Here is a 20,677-nt window from a genome sequence, read left to right on the forward strand (position 1 = left end):
AATGTAATTTCGTTAGAAACAAAAGTAATGATTTACAACTTTTCACTCTTTCTCAGGCTGAGTAACGTAAGCATTCTGAGGAAGTGATTTCGAAGCACCTTAAAATTCCAATCTCCATTAACTTATAAAACCAACCCACAAGTGTAAAATGAAACTTATCGAACGCAATAATGGGCGCTCTTTATTACGTTTTGAGTGTTATAATTTCTCCCTTTCTTTTTTCCTTCCTATTTTTCATTGTTCATTACCTTCTTCTTTTTCTTTCTTTGTTGAAACTTAATCGTTAACACAACCATTTTCTTTCCATAGGTTTTCAAAAAGTTTTATATATTTTTGAAACGTAAATTGTTATCAAATTTTTACGAGCTAACAGCATACATAAATTTATTTTAAATTTCATATTTGTAGAAGACAAATGTTAGGTTGAATCAGTGAGTGGAAAAAGGAGAACATTCCACGATACCTTACTTTTAGAAAACAAACAAAAGATAATTATATTGGATATTTAGTTATACAGCGGTTGGGTATTTCAATTTTCCCCCTTCATTTTTGGAATATTTTCATTTTGCAATTACTGAGTCAACTGAAGTTGATAATTTAAAAAACAAAATCTCTCACAATTGAAGTTATGTCCAGTATAGTTAGAAGGAAATGAAACTTAGGAATGAAAGAAAAAATATACAGAGTGCGAATGTACCTGTGGAATTTTGTAATTTGCTTTTTAGACTACAGACTTATCATTACGTTCAGAGGTCTACGTTGTATGGAGTGCATATCCATTAACTTATTTCGGAATCGTATAGACATTTATCAATTTTGAATGAATTACAATCATGCAAAGCACAATGCAACTTCAGTTATACTGATGTCATTGGTCCTCTATCATAGACGTTGGAATAATATTAAAAATAAATTTAAAATAACAATAACTATTTTAGGACCCAGCCATATAATTACATATCAGTTAATATTAATCACTTAAAAATTTATATTTTACTGATCAGATTGAACATGCTCTTGGTCTTTGAAATAGGAAAATTCATGTAATTTTACAACCTTTTCATCAACGTTACAAGAATTCCAGTTGGACTAGAGCTTAGAGTGCCTTTCAGCTGGGAGATCGAGAATATAGATGTGAGAATGCAAGTTGTCCAAACCATTATATAAGGTGATAAAACATAAAATACGGCAATGAGTTTTGTTTACTAACTGATTATTCGAGATGCTGAATGATTATTTTTAGAAACGTTCACCCTTATATAAGATTTAGTTTCATTTATCTGGATATGCTAAAAATATCTTTGAAACAAATTCGAACTTGTTGCCTTCCTTCATTTCTTTACTGTCACTAGTGATTTAATTTTTTCCCCAGGAATCAAAGAATTACTATGAAAATATTAGTAATACACATTGAGTATGATGTGAAACATGTTCCCAGGAGTAAAGAGGGATAACATTCCTTCATCTCCACTGTTTCCAATACCAGTATTTTCCTTTCTGTCATCACATCAATAAAAATTTAGTCAAGACGTGTTGTGCACCTTGTTCCGTAGAATGCAGAAATTAAAAGTCAAATCTGTCAGAAATTTTTTACTATGAAATATAGCTCTTCAGACTATTTTCAGTTTGTATTTACAAGTTGTTCTTTTATTTTTATACAAATAAGTGTAATGCTCCTTTCAGTATGAGCATTACAATCTTGTTATTATTCTGAAATATTTAATGAAGTTCATGTTAATTTTGTTGAAGATACCTTGTTCTCAATCTAGTTACAGAAGATGCGTTAAGGGGACTTGGAATATGGTCTGAACCATAACAGAAATCCATGCTGATAGAAGAAGAAAAAGCATAATATTTTAGTAGTTTTTACATAAGAACTTCTTGTTATATAATTGTGTGTATTATTATTCTGTTAATTTCATGACGGAGAGAAAATACCAGCAGATTATGTGTCTGTAAAAGTAAGTTTAGGGGCTCCGTCCCCCTTTCTTTAACAATCCGGGATAACGACAAAACACCAAATTCATGTATTATTTTATATTTACATTTAAATCTCACAATTAATGGTAACTTCAAGTAAGCTGCTTGTTTCGCTGATTTTCCATTTTGTGGTTAAAGTGCCAACTAGTTGATTCAGTAAAACTTCATGTTACTTACATGTACAATAAGAAAATTTATTCTAACTCTATAGTAACATATTAAGAAGTAAAGTATGCGAAGTTCTTAATAAATGGGAATAAAGAGCAAAGTACTGCTATCACAATGGAAGTCTTTAATGTTGTTAGATGTATATAAGTGAGGTACGATGGTTTGCTACGTGATTTCTGGAACAGCTGATGCATGATAACATGAAACTAAAGGAACTAGAATTAATATGTACCGGTAAAAGATTTGCAGTTCTTCGAAAGTAAAGTCTAGTGGAACGATTTATGTAAAATGTATTAGTTATCGTTATTATTACTGAGAATAAGTGATGATAAATTAATCTATACGAAAATAGTACGAATGTTGTTAAAAGTAAATAATGCTACGCGCAATATATAAGGAATTTAATTTATCTGGTTACATTTAATTCGTTTCAAGAATGATTTGTTCTACCGTCATCTTGTAATAAACAAATACTAAATACTATTTTACTTATATGAAGATGAAATACGACGTTCTTATCATTAACCTACTTCTATCTAATATATATCTAGCAAGATCTATTGTTTACAGTTATGGTTATTTACTTCCATCATTTTGTTTGCTCTGAAATAAACTTGCAACTATTCTATGCATGCTTTGAACTTCTGCATATGACGTTCTAACTTGACCAAAGCTAACCAATCCAACTTATGTTAATTGGGATTATTTATCTGTCGTATACGCATGTTGTTGGATCTCAGTGCTATAGTTGCACGTTGTTAGTGCAATTTATTTTGGACTGAATACAACATTCTGTTTCAAAATTCTCTTGACATTTTATTTAAATTTTAATTCATGTGCTATGTACTTGTAATTTACTCTATATTATCAGATCACTACTAAGTTCTGATTCCAATTACGTCACGGTTCAAAGATTTTACCACCGTGCGTTGTGATATACTTAGATTTCATCATGCCTCTTTAGAATTCAAGGACTTGGATACAATATCGGATGCGTTATCACATTTAGAGGATACACCTCTATGGCGACCATGGGCCTACAGTTTCGCGGCGCATGCCCATGTCGCCCATCGCGAGACTGTAACAAAGTAAATTTGTTGCGCAATAGGAAGAGAGAAACAAATCCGTAAATAGAGCTATAACATAAGCTCAAGGTATTTCAATTTGTTTTATTTGTAATAATGAAAACAAGATTACTATTGTGGAAGATTTGAAATAAAAGGTTGCAAATCCACTATATGTCACTTAGGATAGCTTAAGAAATAGCACAACGAATTTTGTTTCTTTCATCCCTCTTTTTATATTGCATGTTTGCATTTCTTACAAAATATTATAATCGTAACACTTGGAGAAAAGAAAATCGATCACTGAAGAAGTTAATACGTTAATTAGTAGGAAAGTTTTAATAAGCTACTATGTTCAGGAAAGACGTTTTAAAATATATATATTAATTGGAATAGTAGGTTGTTAGTAATTTGTGTTTCGTATCTTTTCTGTTAATTTATATTTAGTTGGAGTGCGCATTCACCTTGTGTTCCATCTTGCATTGAATAACATTATTAATACAATGTTCTTCTCACTCTTATTTACAGGTGCAACAAATTTTGAGTTAGATAAAAGTGAAAACCAAACAAAGTATACTGCTGATCTTACGTTGATGCAAGATGATCCTAATGTATCTAACTTGGTGAAGGAACTAGAAGTATTAAGCTCTAATTTGAAGGATTTGGATATTGAACTTCCTGAATACGAATTACAGAAAAATGGGACATTAAACTTATCTAAAACAGGGGTAGCGGAAAATAAACCGCAGGAACAAATTCAAAGTGATTATGTTCCTGATGATATGTGTGAGAGACCAGTGAGTAATGAAAGAAGAGAGAAAAGACAAAAAGATATAAAAGAGGTGGAAGATGAATCAGTGGCTGAGTCTTCATCGCAATCAAAAGTAGTTAGACAATCACGAACAGAGAAACTTTTGAAAGCTGGACATATAGCAGCTCACGGCGGGATAGCCCTTGCTCATCATAAACTGCATCATCAACATGGTGGAGGTGCTAGCACAACAGAAGTTAAAAACGAAGAACGGGTAGAGGAAGAGGAGGAGGAGGAAGAAGAAGAAGGTGAAGATTTGGAAGTTGAACGAGGGGCAGAGTCGTCATCTAAAGTTAAAACATCCAAGAGACCACGCACAAAGAAACTTCGTAAAACTAAGCATGTGCCAGGAGATTCTGTCGTTAGTAATGTTCATTATCATAGCGGTAGTGTTACCACTACAAAAGCTAAGAATAAAGAACAGATAGAGGAGGAGGAAGATGAAGAAGAAGAAATGGAAAGTGGTGAAGATGTTGAGCCTAAAGCAGAAGGAGAATCATCATCCAAAGTAAAAGTATCCAGAAAGCAACGTCGGAAAAAAATTCTTAAGAAAACTCATCATGCGCCGGGAGAAGCTTCTAGTGGCGTGGTACACCATCATGGAGGTAGTGTTACTATAACACGATCTGAAAAGGAAGAAGAGGAGGAGGATGATCATGATTACAGTGATGAAGTAAGAGAAGAAGATTTTGAGGTTGAACCGGCGGAAGAAACGTCATCAAAGGTAAAAGTTATTAGAAAACGACGACCAAAAAAATTTCAGAAAGCTAGTCATGCAGGGGAGCTTGCTGTCGTTGGTGTTGCACATCAGAAAGCTCATCATAACGGTGACGGTGATACCACAGGTAGAAGAGAGAGGAGACGGCCGCCTGCCAGGGATGCTGACTTTGACGTTCATGTTAAAATTGAACAGCAAGAAGAGAAGAACGGACTCATTAACTTCATCAAGAGAAAAAAGACTTTCCTTCCTGAAATCTGTCGATGCGAGAAGTTAATATGCACTTGTTGCGTCAACCTGCTAATACAAGGATTCATCTTTAGAAGGACAAGTAATTATGTTTATTATTTTTTAAAGTTAATATTTCATTCACATGTTATGTTCAATCTTTCAGTATGCAATAGTGCATGAATGTGGCCAATGGTTAGCACTTGTGTTTTTTCCCACGTCGTTCCTGGTTTGACTTGTGGTGATAGCTCACAATATTCGGTATTGACCCAACAATATGAGGCGAATACTTGAATTAGGAAAATATAATTATGCTCTAGAAAGCTCTTACTCAGTTGAATGTGCACCTTCTGACCAGCAATATACGTATAAAGTCCATTTAGTACTCAATAAAACCATGTCCTTGGTATACTTCATGCTTCAAGCTTCAATTTTATGCTTCACCATAATTGCTACAAAATTTCTTTTTGCCTTCCTTTCCACGCCTTATAATTCTGCAATCCTGTTTCCTTAAACGATTCTGTTGTCTTATTCGTGAATCCTCACATGGATTTTTTTAAATAAGAAGAAATGTATATTCTTTCTTTTAGGTAAAACTGAATTCGTTGAGCTACCAACCAGCAGAAATGCTGAATTGAATTTGGAGGCAGCTTTAGTCATCAGATTGACAGCACAGTCATGAAGTTTTATTAGTATTATTATTTTAACGAAAGAGGAGAAATTAAAGGAACGATTGTTATGTAGAACATTTGCGAATGAAGGGAGCATCTACGAAAATATATGGAGATCATTTCCATATTGTTACGAAATCTTTTATCAATTTGAAACAATTCAACATTGCTTATTGGCCGAAACTGTTTCATGTTGTTGTACTTTTCTAATTTGCAGTCTTTCAGTAAATTTTTGGTTACTTTGCAATGTTTATGAAATATAATAATTTTTAAAATACGTAGTAAGTACATTAGCAGTTCATACTTATATGAAGACTTGAATCTGGTGAATTTTAGTTTATTATTGCTCATTCAAAATTAATAATTCTTTTAAACTCTTTTCAGTTTAATGTCTCACATAAAACCATTACGTGTGTACCTAACGGTACAGTACATCTGAACATTACATACAAAGTAGTGTAACCTAACCTTGCATAATCTACTAACCTGTAACTGTTATAATAAGTACTGGAAGTGCCTCTCATTGTCGTGCATAATGTAGGGTTATTTTGCGATTAATGTTTTATTCTGAGAATTAGTATAACGGAAAGATTAACCCATGTTACATCAGTCAAAATAAATCATGAAATTCAAGTAACGATCAAACGATATTAGGTAAGAACCAGATGCAACTCATTTAACTTTGACTTGTTATTTTAATTCATGTTCGGTCACACGATGTGCTAGAAAACCAAGTTTATTTAACAAGCAGTGGCATATTAAGCAGGATACTGCAACTTGTTGAGATAATCTCCGTATCATCTTTTTGGATTTTCAGGTCAGACCACGGCGAATTTTGTCAATTATGTCCGAGGTTTTTAACTTGAGATGCTTATTTTACTTTGCATTTACAATAGGTCTTGATGTTTTCCACATTCTATAGAAATCTTGAATTGTACTAGTTGAGAGAACGCTGTTGAAATATGGAAATTTTTAACCAGTGGCGACGATTGGACGTTAAAAGTGGAGGGCAAGACATGATCTGAATATTTGTATATCAATGTTGGTTTTCCTGTTTGATGCTAACACTTAGTTTTCGAAAGGTTGTATAACTAATAGGATACTATCTTCTTCAGTTAAAATACTATATATCGTATTTCATATTTTATTAAGTAAATTCACAAGAGAAACGCAAGTAGGTACTAGCCCTTTGTACTCTTATACAACGAAGGTGTAAGAAGAAATTTGATTCATTGCTCATGAACATCTTAAAATTCTGTCTGGAAAATTGTATGATCTAATTATTTAATAATAAATTTGCAAAACAAGTAAATATAAAGGATAATATTAATCATAATAATGAATAATGAGCTTTGTTTTGCAAAAGTTATATTGAAACTGGGGATTAATGAACATCTTATATTTTTAATTCTACACATGCTGTCAAATGTATGTATTACTCTTAGAAAGACAGTAAATATTACAAGCATATGCTACGACATTTAAAGAAATACATTTGCAGCTTCCCGAAACATGTTCATTGCCATTAGGTGCAGTTGTCACTGAATTAGAATACATCAAAACTCAACAATCTTAGAATTACTCCACATTCCAATTATACAAAATAATCCTAGAATCTAGAATTCTGTTGAATTCACTAAATTTAGTTGTATATACACTCGTACACCCCTAAACACATCACTTCACTAGTATATTACACTGCAAAACAATACAAAACATAGAAGTTGTTTCTTGTTATTCTCTTTTTAATCAATATTCCTTATTATTAGAAAGAAGAAAAGACATTTCAGGAACTGTCAATTTTTGTGCAATTAAAGAATAACTTGTGAAAAACTTTTCCTTTTTTTTCTTTCTTTTTTCGAAATGTTAATTTCAATTAGTTTCAAAGCGGCTGACTAACATATCGAGCCCTTGTAAGGAGAAATGAAAGTACACTGGAATTGTGGAGCTAAAATAGGTTAATTTTGAGCAATTTTCCGTGGCAATTAAAACGTAATTTGTGCAGCTTTCGTAACTCCACGGGAGGACAACCAATACGTACTCACGTAATAGCAAATATTATATGGCATTTTTTTCTATGAGCCAGTAATACATACAATAACTTTGTAACGCTCCACATTGTTCACCTTCCGGTACATCGATCATCCATTCTGTCGATCATAGGCAACGTTATGACAATTGAACCGTTTGGCCCTGGCATGTAGACTGAGTCGCCACCACGAATGAAAACAGTGGAAAGATTTTGTATTTTAGATCCAAGTTCGGTGATGAGGATGCAAATGCAATCATGAAGATTTCTTAATCACATCGCACGGGAATAGATAACCACCGTGACTGACGATATGAATGAATACAGTTATTGGAGGAACATTCAAATTCTCTGAAATTAAGTATAAGTAAAAAAAAACAAAATCTTGTTTTAGTTTGTTTATAAACAAACGAGTAATTAGACATCATACATAGGATTAACTGTAGAAAGGAGAATATAGTTGAGTAACGAGTAACAATATTACATATACATGAATTTCCTTATACATATTTTATAGTATGATAAATTGGTAGATATTTATTTATTTCATGTTTCCATATGAAATCGCAGACCAGATAAATTAACCTACTTGTAGTTTAAACTGCGTAGCATGTATTTTAAATATTATGTCTATGAATAGTGTTTATTTAATGATGCAGCACATATATTGGTCTTGTTCAGATATTTCCTGATATCTACATATAGATAGATTACCAAGCGGTAGAAATCAGCACCGTATTATTTATAATGATATTAAAATTCTTCTTTCAGCTTCCGTACATGTCCTGTTTCAGTTAGCATCTCAGGTTACAACATTTCAGCAAAAGACAATATTTCCACACGGGACATATTTATTCACTATATAATAATAGCATCATTTTATTTACTCTTTAATACATATATATTTAAATTATCATTATAATCTCGCATATTAAATCAAGCCTTCTGCATATGTTGTAAATATCCTTCCTCGTTGCCAAATAGACAAGACATGACTTCAAAATTGCACAGAGAAGAAACGTTCGAGTAGTCTGAATTTACAATATTTAGAAATAAGCAGTGCTGTATTGCTATGCGCTACGGTTATCATCTCACTAATCAGAAATATTATGCTGATAAAGTGTCCTAGTTCTTTCTGACAGTAAATATTAAACCCATGAAATATGTAGTAGGTTGAATATCATCCGGACTAGCTTCCATATTGACCAATAGATTATTGTAAAATACTAGAATTTGGATAATGATTATTTCTTAATTTATGATGTTATATTTTCATTTATGTGGCGGCATAGCAAGGAGTAAAAGGGCTTAAGCCCCCAGAAGAAACTCTTTAGTTAGCCATACACGTTATGTTCTCGATCTCCATGATAAAAATAATATCTTGCGTATTTTAATTAATAATTATCTAGAATAGTTGCTATCAGAAGTAATTAACTAGTTATGGATATATTACCAGATTAAAATATCATGGATCCTTAATTTCGTACACCCGTAATTCCAAAAAACGTATTTTAATCAAATATTTTATGAGAATATTAACTTTTTTGATAATCTCTTACGTTTCTGTTTTGAGTATAATATCTCTTTTTGTATCAAATTAACTATCTTTCTTCTTCTTCTTCTTGTTCCGGGAAAGAAAGCTATTTCGCTAATTGACACAGATATATAATATACGGTATCGCATTTAAAATAAATATTAACAATGTAATTCGTAATATTGCTTGGTGCAGGTCTAGAACAGGTTAACATTTTAATAAAACATATAAATTCCAACTTTGTAGAAAATTGAACTTGTACGAAATGTAATCACAAACAATAAATAGCAAACAAGTAAACAAAATATCAACAGAACTGTTATGGACAGTTGTGGGGCATAACAACTTTATATTTCCAAATGATATACATTAATGGGTCACTTCAAAAAAGTGACGGGGCAACTGCCCCTCTTTGCCCCCCCCCCTAGTCGCCGCCCATGTTTTTAGCATATTTTTAATCTTCTTAACGAAGCGCCTCTTTAAGTAAAATTTCATCAAGAAAATTGCAATTCTTTCTACTAGAAAATAACTTAGAAACACACGATTACAAAACAAAGCACAATCACCAATATATAATTATGAAAACAATTGCTAAAGTTCCACATAGTGACATGAATAATATCCAACATCTCATAACTACATCCTATACAAGATAAAAAAAATCCATTACTATCAACTACGTGTGACGGTTTTATATAGAAATTCCAGCAGATAAGAATTTATCACATCATTTTTATCAACTACACAAAAAAAAAAAAATGAGTAAAGGATACTATTGACTGCAGAACTATGAATTATAGTTTCCAGTTAACGGAAAATTTCATTTTTCAAGAAGAAATTACAACTTAAATTTACTTCAAAAGGAAAAATGGAAATTGTGTTCATCAATACAATATCTCAGGATAATCAAAAACAAGTAGCACTCATATTGGTATACAAAGTACACTTAAGCAAACAAAAATATTATTAAAACTATTATATTTTAAAAGAAATTAATATCATTGTAATTTCGTAACTCGAAAATTACAGGGTTCCTTTGACAAAGAGGATTTAAGATAAAAGGAGAAATTTATTAATAGAAATAAACTTCAATTTAAAAAAGAAACAATATAAAAACACAAAATGTTGGCAGAGTAAAAAAAAAAACCTTTAATACTAGCAACAATATATTAGAGTGGAGCGTTTTGAAACTTCTGTTGGAAATTCGATGACGGCTAGTGCGGAAAGGGTGACATTAGTGGCATAGACCTTACGGATTTTTTTTTTCGACAAACCCTTACCCTGCCCCAACGGATATTAATTCCAACAACTGACCTAATATGGCTGTACTTTGACTCATAAACATTTTAAAATTATTTACTGGCATTGCTACAAGTTTCCTTCAATAAAATAATTGTATTATAGCCATCAGGTAACTGTAAAAACGACCACAAGTAGCTTTTCTGTCATTGGTGTTGTGCGTGTTGCCTAATCAAACACTTAAAAAAACTTTAAGTCCGTTGGGGCAGGGTAAGGGGTTGTCCAAAAATTTAAAAAAAAAAATATCAGTAAGGTCGGTGCCATTAATGGCACGTTTTCCGCATTAGTCATTATCGAATTTTCAAGAAAAGTGCAAAACGCTCCACCCTAATATATATATACAGGGTGAGTCAAAATAAGTGTTACAAGCCAATATCTTGCGAACTATACATCATATAAGAAAAATATTAACAGACAATATACAATACAGAGGGGCCTAAGAAATGAGTCAAACATTAGGTTACCTCCGCCCCCCATTTTGGGTGGAGGGGGGTTAACGTGAAATTTTCAAACGGGAACATAGGTCGAGTGATACCTCGTTCGAAAGAGCTTGAAAAATTGAACAATTTTTGTAGGAAACAATTTTTGATATGGGGCACCGTTTTCAAGATAGACCTCAAAATTGGTCCTGTATCAGATAAAATTTCCAATACTTATAAATCGGAAACGGCTAAGTAGAAAAACATGAAACAAAAAATGAAAAAGGTAAACACCATAGGCAACGTGGAATGGTGTTGTCGTGGTGCCCCAGGGCCTCATTATGGGGCCCCGGGACCAATTTTAAAATTTCAAATCTGAATATAGGTCGAGTAATACCTTGTTTGGTAAATTATGGAAAACCAAACAGCTTAGTAAAAAAATTGTTTTGATTTCGGGCAAGCCTGTTGCAAAATGACCGCCGAAAATGGTTCCACATTCGGATAGAAAGTGCAGTGTTCAAACTGAGTGTTACAAGCCAATATCCCGCGAATTATTGCATCAAATAAAAAGTGTTAAGAGTCAATGTACAATACAGACAGGCCTAAAAATATGTCGAACACGAGGTTCCATCATCATACTGTAAGTGAATAACAAGTAAAATATTCGGGGGCAAAATCAACCTATAACGGTTACAGTAATAATAATAATAATAATAATAATAATAATAATAATAATAATAATAATAATAATAATAATAATAATAATAATAATAATAATAATAATAAGGATACTACTACGAAAAATAATAATAAAACTAGTAATAATAATAATATGAATGAAAATAATAAGACAATGAATAATACTAATACGTATGCGCAAAGAGACGTCGTTCCCCAATCACTACAATCCTATGAGAAAGGGATAGGAAGGTACCTATTAGGCCCTACTTGTAGGCAACATCTCAACATGTGCCCAGTTAGAGTAAGGAAAGTCCGTCAACGTCATTGCCTGGGGAATTGAACCGATGGCTTTCGGAACATAGTACAACGATAACGTTGTATATTGCATTCACACAGGGGACGGGGAATGTGATTTTCATTGTTCTACTGAGAACATTTGAATGTACCTGTGTGTTTTTGTTCATGCAGTGTGAATAGTATGGTATTATTTTTTTTCATATTGAGTAGTAGTGTTCAACGTAAAATCATAATTGATGTTACATTGCCTAGCTGTTAGTGACTTAAAGGGAAGTGCCAGTGTGGATATTCTAGGTAGGGGCTGTAGTTGTGTGTTGAACGGTTCAAAAGCGTAGAAAGAACGGGTTATCAACTTTGGTGATAAGTTTTCCGTACAAGGAAACGAACACTATCGCATTAATATTATTAGTTTGGGTCGCGTTTGAATAGAGCAATGGCAGTGTTTGATCATTGTGTAGATATGTTGCTGGTGTTGGGCGAATGTAGAAGAAACTATCGTAACGCGGCACGAATGTATGCAATGCGCTATCCCCAACGCCAACAAACATCTCACATGGCATTTCTGCGATTGGAGAGACGTTTGCGGCAACATGGTAGTCTTGTCCGGGGACGGGGTATGGGTCGTTACCGCTCTGCAACCAATGAAGAACGTGCAACAGGAATATTGGCAGCAGTGCATGTAGACCCACATGTTACCACGAGACACCTCGCTCAGGCCAGTGGAGTTAGCCAAAGATCTGTAGTGCGTATTTTGCACGAGTACATGTTTCATCCGTATCAAATCATCTTACATCAGGAACTATCTGGCTATGATTTTCATGCCAGATTGTGATTTTGTCTATGGTTGGAGGGTATGGAAAACAGACAGCGCAACTTCATATCCACCATCTTGTTTAGCGATGAAGCTACATTTACAAACACAGGACACGTAAACCGACATAATATGCATTATTGGGCTAGGGAAAATCCACTATGGCAGAGACAAGTTGCTCATCAGCATCGGTGATCTCTTAATGTATAATGTGGCATCCTTGGTAACCATCTCATTGGGCCATATTTTTTTGATGGACGTCTTACTGGTGATACCTATGCCGCATTTATCAGTGATGTACTATACCCGGAGTTGTTAGAGAATATTCCTTTCGCTGAACGCATAAGAATATGGTATCAACATGATGATGCTCCGGCACACAACGCACGCCAGGTCAGAGCCTTATTGGACCACCGTATGGCGAATAAATGGATTAGGCGTCGAGGTCCTATTCACTGGCCTCCACAATCTCCTGACCTAACCTCACTTGATTTTTTCCTCTGGGGTTATGTTAAGGATCGGGTAATGTCCAACGTACCAACAACTACTGATGATATGAAGGCGCGTATCCAAGGTGTGTGTGCATCTATCACTCCAGAGATGCTACATGATGTACGAACATCCCTATGCCGCCGCTTACGGAGGTGTGTGGAGCAGGATGGAGGACATATCGAGCATCATTTGTAACATGGTAAGTGTTGTAATTATTTGCTTTACAGTGATAGAAATTACAATTTTTAACATCGCACATACCCGTAGAATTACTAAACGTTATTCTACTACTTTACAGGATATTAGGTTGTGGTAATGCTGTTGTGACAGGCTTGCCTGAAATCAAAACAACTTTTGTAGTAAGCTGTTTGGTATTACACGATCTATCAAAGAGGTATCACTCGCCCTATGTTGCGATTTGAAAATTCCATGTACACCCCTCCATACAAAATCGGGGCGAGGGAACTTCTTTAACACAAATTTCAGGCTTTCTGTATTGTACATTGACTCTTAACACTTTTCTTATTTGATGCGTAGTTTGCTTGATATTGGCGTGTAATACTCAATTTGAACACTGCACTTTCTATCTGAATGTGGAACCATTTTTGGCGGCCATTTTGAAACAGGCTTGCCCAAAATGAAAACAAATGTTGTACGAAACTGTTTGGCTTTCCACGATCTAACAAACAAGGTATCACTCAACCTATATTCCCATTTGAAATTTTGAAATTGGTACCGACATGATTAGGGCCCTGGGGACACCACGACAACATCATTCCACATTGCCTACGATGTTTTCGTTTTTCATTTTTTGTTTAATCGTTTCCTACTCATACGTTTCCGATTTATAAGTACTGGAAATTTTATCTGATACAGGACCAATTTTGAGGTCTATCTTGAAAACGGTGCCCCATATCAAAAATTGTTTCGTACAAAAATTGTTCAATTTTTCAAGCTCTTTCGAACAATGTATTACTTGACCTATGTTTCCATTTGAAAATTTCACGTTCACCCCCTCCCCCCAAAATGAAGGGCTGGGGAAACCTAATGTTTGACTCATTTCTTAGGCCCCTCTGTATTGTTCATTGTCTCTTAATATTTTTCTTATATGATGAATAGTTCGCGAGACATTGGCTTGTAACACTTATTTTGACACACCCTGTATATATATATATATATATATATATATATATATATATATATATAATGTACGCTAATAAAATAAGTAAAAAGTTTCTGTGAGCAATAATACATTCAGAATTGTAAACCTAATGAACTATCCATTATGACAGTTTATAATAATGAGAGCAAATATTGAAAATTTTTACCGACAATTTTAAAAATAATTTTAAGAAATTAACAATCATTTTAAGAAAGAAGCATGTTAGTGATAAGAAACTTTGGAAATTCGACCTGGATATAATACACTATCCCTATATTTCTTCATTTAGGGGAATTTCAAAGCCCCTCCTCCATAATTATCTTTCTCACTGAATTGAAAAAAAGAGATGTCAAACCGTCGTTAGATATACGGTTAGATCATATTTGATTCTTATCTTCTATATTTTTTAAATCTGGTTTTAAAACGTTATCCTGTCCTATTTACGTTTTCGCAATGCTAAACATATTATAATTAACTTACATCTCTCTGATTTTCAGTTAAATAGGTTTCATTTTCTTATTTTATTTTCTTATCCAATTTCGGGTGCATTTCTCAAGTTGCAACCATTCTTATCACTAATTGTGACCAAACGATCTACTTATTCAAAATATGTAACTTGAAGAAGTCATTGTTATCCAAATAGAAGCAGATATTTTAATATTAAAAATTCAAGATTATAATTGTGAAAAATATGAGAAAACATTCATATTTTTTTTTCAAGAAACTAACTTCAAATTAAATAATCTGAAAAACGAGATAAGCAATATTGTGTGATTGATGCAAAAACGAAGAATTTTACAAAGTCATGAACGCTTGAATGATTTAACCGAAGTCTATAACTTTTTGGAAAAGAAATCAAGGTTTATCATACTACATTTGTCAGTTTCTAATACTAAAAGAAGGAAAATAGTTATAAAAATGTATTAATGATTTAAAGCTAACAATTAAAACTTTTCTTTAGAAATATAATGCGACTTTTAAAAACAAAATACCATTAAAAGGCAGAAAATAATTTTAAAAACTAGAAAGCAAAGAATAGTAAAGAGCTTAAAAGCAGAAAATAATTTACTACTACAAATATTTTTGAAGTAGTGCCAGGCCGAACAAATTAATGCCTAATGTAAAATTATTTCGATGGTAAATTTCCATATTTACAAAGTTTTCTCTTTATAGCGTGTTTTCCAAGTAGGTTATTTTTCTTTTCTGCTCTTTAGTGCGTTTTAAAAATATTTTCTTTAAGAGTTTTTTTTTTTTTTTAGTGTTTCCATTTCTTGTTGTCCCAATAGTTTTGTTAGATACTTAAATTATATTTAAATTACATTTAAGACCTACCTCCCTATAAAATGAAACATGTGTGAAGAAATGCATCAGAATTTTATCAAAAAATTGTACCTTTCTACCTATTACATTAATCCTAAATCCCAGGGTATATGAGTTGCAGCGGGTAAGGTCTAACCAGTAATGCCAACCAGAGGAAAAGTTTCCATATAAAGGGTAAACTAGGTCACAATTATTCTTACGTGGAGAAAAGGTAACAATCCTTAAAAAAGCTTTAAAACGTGAGAGTTCTCAATGTTCTGAAAGAAAAAAATAAGACTTTAATTTCAGGACAATAATGATTTTGATTGGTATGACTATGTAATAATTTGTCTCCTGTTACACACCATCCCGAGGATTGCTACTACCTATATCGCATGGGTAACATATTCAACAATAAAATTTCTAATTAAGGACTTCAGTGGTGTTTTCAAATGTTCAAAATGCAAGCAAAGCTCCTATTCAATCAATAAGACTTGTAGATTAACATTTAAAAATTAAGAACTAAACAAAACTTTAATTTGGTATTTACAACAGCAATGAAATTTTATGACGATAAAACAAAAAATGTAACATAAATAAAGTAAATTACTTTTACAAAAGAAAGTCTCCGGTGAAAAAAGGAAATAGAAAATTATAAAAGATGAAAAAAAGGTAAATACTAATTAAATAATACAATAGCTTACCGGAGGGTGAAATAAAAAGAGACAAAAAAGAACAACTATAAATTTAGTGGAAATGGCGACACAGACTAGGAAAAAGATATAAAATACAGATTGGTGACAAAATATGTGAAATGTACTTATGTTCTTTTGTAATTAATAATGTATAACGACTTATTAATTAAATTTATTTTATTTGAAAAATAGCAATTAGTATCACAAAATTTAACCCAAAGAAATAAAAATACAACAATACATCTTTTTATAGCAATACATGTTTGTGTATGTGTATATGCGTTGTAAAGCAAAACATTTAGTGCAATGCAAATCAAGGCGATGGGAGGCAGGCAGAGTGTTAACCTGTTAAGGAAGGATAAGACAAGAATTGAGACTGTCTCGTCTCGAAAAATATCATGAAACTGAAATATCATCTCTTCAAGTGTATCTATTTATATTGAAAGAGTTCTGTCTCGTTTGATATCTCGTCATGGTAATTCTGCCATGTCTCATTTTGGGGTCAATCCTACTGTTAAGCAAATCTAGCTATGTGGTAAAACATTACTTAGGAACTAATCAATTTTTAAAGTTTCTGCATCATCATCAGATAATGATGTATTCTAAGGAGAAAATATGTGTTAGTATTATTTGCTAGTATTAATAACAGAATGGACTTTCGTTGATAATTCATTTCCTATTTTTTATGCATAAATAGATAAGGTTTAGTATTACAAATGAGAAACATTAGTGTTTACTAAAATAGTATTTATAATGCAGTATACGATAGAACCACGATTGTTTGCATTAATTAAGAGTTCAGGAAAAGTTAGTGTTTCTTTTCTATTTGTTCTATTATCAACAATTCTGGAATGAATTGACAGATCTGGAAACAAATCTATTTCAGAGCCGCGGTGGCTCAGTGGTAGAGCGTTCACCTCTGGTGCATGTGGTCCCGGGTTCAAACCCTTCTCCCACCAATTGAACTTTGTGGTGGACAAACACCGTGTGCGTGGGTTTCCTCGGGGTTCTCTCGTTTCCTCCCACTTTCTTCATTTCACATCCTCACCAACTCAAAAATATCTATTTCATGTAGAAAGGTGTAATCCTCCATAAGGAACTCTACCTACAGAGGAAGTATAGTTTCAGTAGCGCATTTATTGCGAAGTTATATACAAGAACGTGCCAATGATTCTACACCAATACTACTCTGAATAATTGAATCTTGATTCCAAATTATAATTTACAAATTACCTGTAGAATAAATCTTCAATTTGTAAAGTGCAATTTCAGTTTAAGTTTCTTTTCCTTACTTAGTGATTTTAATTTTATATAAAATCAAAATATGCTATAAATTGGTGTTTATTTTCGGACACGTTATACTGTTAATATATATGGGTCGTTCAGGCCAAAGTCAATTACTAATATTGTGAGAAAAAGAGACATAAAGTCCGTAGTATCTTAACTACATAAAACTACACTTTTTATTATTATTATTATTATTATTATTATTATTATTATTATTATTATTATTATTATTATTATTATTATTATTATTATTATTATTATTATGAGAGTTATTTATAATATTTCAACACGAAACTTTTAAACTTTGAAAGGAGCTCCAAATTCAGATCTGAAAGATGAAATATCCAAAAGTAAATTTGATCCTCTTGCGCACTCAAAGCACGATATTACTGTTTAAGTGTAAAAATTATATAGGTATTTTATAGGGTGAAGATTAATGGTATAGTGTGTGACTGTACGCTCATACAGTACACATATCAATAGACACGAAACTTTTTCGTCACAATTTTCGCATTTATGTCGCATTTGTCTTTTTAAATGTAGTATCAGTATTTTTTAAAAAAAATATCATAGTACTTGTAAACAGTATATTTTTGGTACTAAGGTGTATCTAATACAAGAATGAGGATATATCTTGATTAGGTGAACATTCTAGCTAATGTATTCACTGAAATATAGAAATTAATGCAAAAATTTAAACACTTATTCTAATCTTATCCTTAGTTAAAGGATAACATGCAGCAAGACATTACCAATTCTTCTTTTAAGTTTGTTCTCCTGTCAGTAATAATCATATTATACTTGGAAAATAATCTCTCGGCATCAACACCCGAGACTAGCAACCATATTGAAAGAAAGAAAAAAAATGATTCGTCAGTATGTAAACCTTAATTAGTAAACTCTTCAAGCAAACAAGCTTATTGATTTATGGAGAACTTAATTTTGCGTCGTATACGTTTTCGGTAAAATGCAACGATTTTTAAGTTAAATAATATTGGAAAGGCGCTTTTTAGTTATTATTAGCAATAATTAGCAAGAATTCCACTTTTTCGTTTTCATTCGCATTTATCGCAAGTAATGCCGAATTTCTTAAAACTTCGGAATAATATAAACGTGATTTCTGGCTCTGAAACGAAACGTTTGAGGTTTTCTGAAACATGTACGCATTTTTTTTAACATTTCATACATATCGCATTAACGAAAAAGTTTCGTCTCTACACATCAAATATATTACCAATTATAAGACTATTAATATTTTATATTTGATATGTACATTGACCAATAGAAAACCTTGTTAATTTGAGTCCTATCCTATTGTATTGTCTCTTGAACCATAATGCAATAAGTTTTTGGCTTATGTTAGTCAAACAGATTCAGTATCAGTTTTCTTTACTATCGAATTGAATTGTATATTTACAGGAAGATGTTAGTAATGGTAATTTATTTTTTCTTTAGATTGCTTCAAAGTCATTTTTGATTTGGATTCTGTGCAAGTGCGTGTTGAATTGTCTATCAATAACATAACTATCCTTCGAAAGAATTCTCCAGGTAAGACGTTTATTCAAAGCTTTCACATAATAATATTTTTGTAATAAAGTTTGATGGAATCAAGTCTAGTAAGTATTGTAAGTTTAGATAGAAAGCGTATTAGCAAAATGCAAACTTGAGTTTAGTTGATTTGGAGTTTAACGTTCCTTTCAGGAACGAGGCTATATCGGACGGGTCCTACAGATTAACATGGAATCCGAACCACATGATATCCCGCCGGAAATCGAACCCGGGTCTCCCACGGCAAAGGCGCGTATGCTAACCGCTTAGCCATGAAAGAGCTCAAAATACAAACTTGAGTGTATAACCAAATTGTCAGGAACATCATAGGTAAGCTACAGGATATTCTTATAATTCAGTTGACAAAAATGTGTTTGAAATTTGAGTTATTTCTAAAATTACTTCTTGCAACGTATACATGAACCACCTATTGTGTATGGTCACGAACCATACAATAACGTCAATCAGTTAATGCTGCTCTAGTCAATTTAGAACTGAATAATCGCCAGTGTCAAGCGCCTATGGTCTAAGCTGTGTGTATATACTAATCGGTTAAGCATGCATTGGTAATGTCGCCGTTGCCTGTGGTGGAATCAAGTTCTACGAATGAAGTTCGTAATTCAATCGCAAGGTAGTACAGATTGCTGTTAGTGGTGCTTTGGATTCCATATATAATAATTCTTTAGGTTTTCCTGTATTATTCCAAATCGTTCCTGCAGGATCCTCGGTGATCATTGCATTGTAATGGATGGACTGTATTTTAAGGTTAAACTCAACACTTGCGCTTCAGTTAGCACAATTGATATTTCAAACCTATTTAACAAATCATCCAGACGTGGTTCTGATACATATATAGGCCTAATTTGGTTCTGCTACACGCGGTTCCTATACACACGTAGTCACAAAGTCATTCATTTTCTTGTTTACTAATCCAAAAGAATATTGTTAAAAACAAAATAATCTCGACAATTATTCTTGTATACGAGTACAGAACAATCGGACATAAATTTTGTTTTACTAGAGATGATGGAGATCACAGTTGAGATCTGAATTCTTATCATTCCTCTTCAGACGCTTTATCAACAGGTGTGTCGCTGAAATTTTAGAATGTTAAAGTTAACTCTGTGCAATGCAGAAAACATATAACTCTAGATGTTATACTACTATTTTTTTACCGTGAAATGTTTCATAATGAGATAAAATGTTGACCCTGACCATACGAGTTGCCAATTTAGCCTTTTTCATGTCTAAATATAGTCATTTTCATATGGTATTTAGTCAATACAAATTCAGTTTATCTATTAGCTATAGCTATGACTTTGTCCAATTTTACACTTATAATTGCCATTTGAAAGTTACTTCTCTTTAGCAGTAATTAAACATTTTTGTCAACCAAAACGTTTTTAAGATATGAATAAAAATAAAATCAAATGTGATTTATATTCCTACTGCACAATGCATCTTACATCCTTTACTTGTATCG

The 20,677-nt window shown here is 32.6% G+C and overlaps 1 protein-coding gene across 2 annotated transcripts in view; it reads left to right on the forward strand.

The window, feature by feature from the left end:
• The window catches only part of LOC145679768 (uncharacterized), a 56,796-nt gene that overhangs the window by 24,425 nt on the left and 11,694 nt on the right, over positions 1 to 20,677 (forward strand). The window contains exons 1-3 of one of the 2 annotated variants that reach the window (XM_081750325.1): positions 1,707 to 1,961; positions 3,741 to 5,072; positions 19,102 to 19,194. In XM_081750325.1, the coding sequence (XP_081606451.1) occupies positions 3,806 to 5,072; positions 19,102 to 19,194 (1,360 nt within the window). In that variant the 5' untranslated portion in view covers positions 1,707 to 1,961; positions 3,741 to 3,805. Of the gene's footprint in view, positions 1 to 1,706; positions 1,962 to 3,740; positions 5,073 to 19,101; positions 19,195 to 20,677 lie in introns of those variants that run through there. The other variant, XM_081750324.1, reaches the window with a different exon arrangement.

This window comes from Thermobia domestica, chromosome 2 (genome assembly GCF_964235325.1).
Source record: "Thermobia domestica chromosome 2, izTheDome1.hap1.1, whole genome shotgun sequence".
In the NCBI taxonomy this organism is placed as follows: Eukaryota; Metazoa; Arthropoda; class Insecta; order Zygentoma; family Lepismatidae; genus Thermobia; species Thermobia domestica.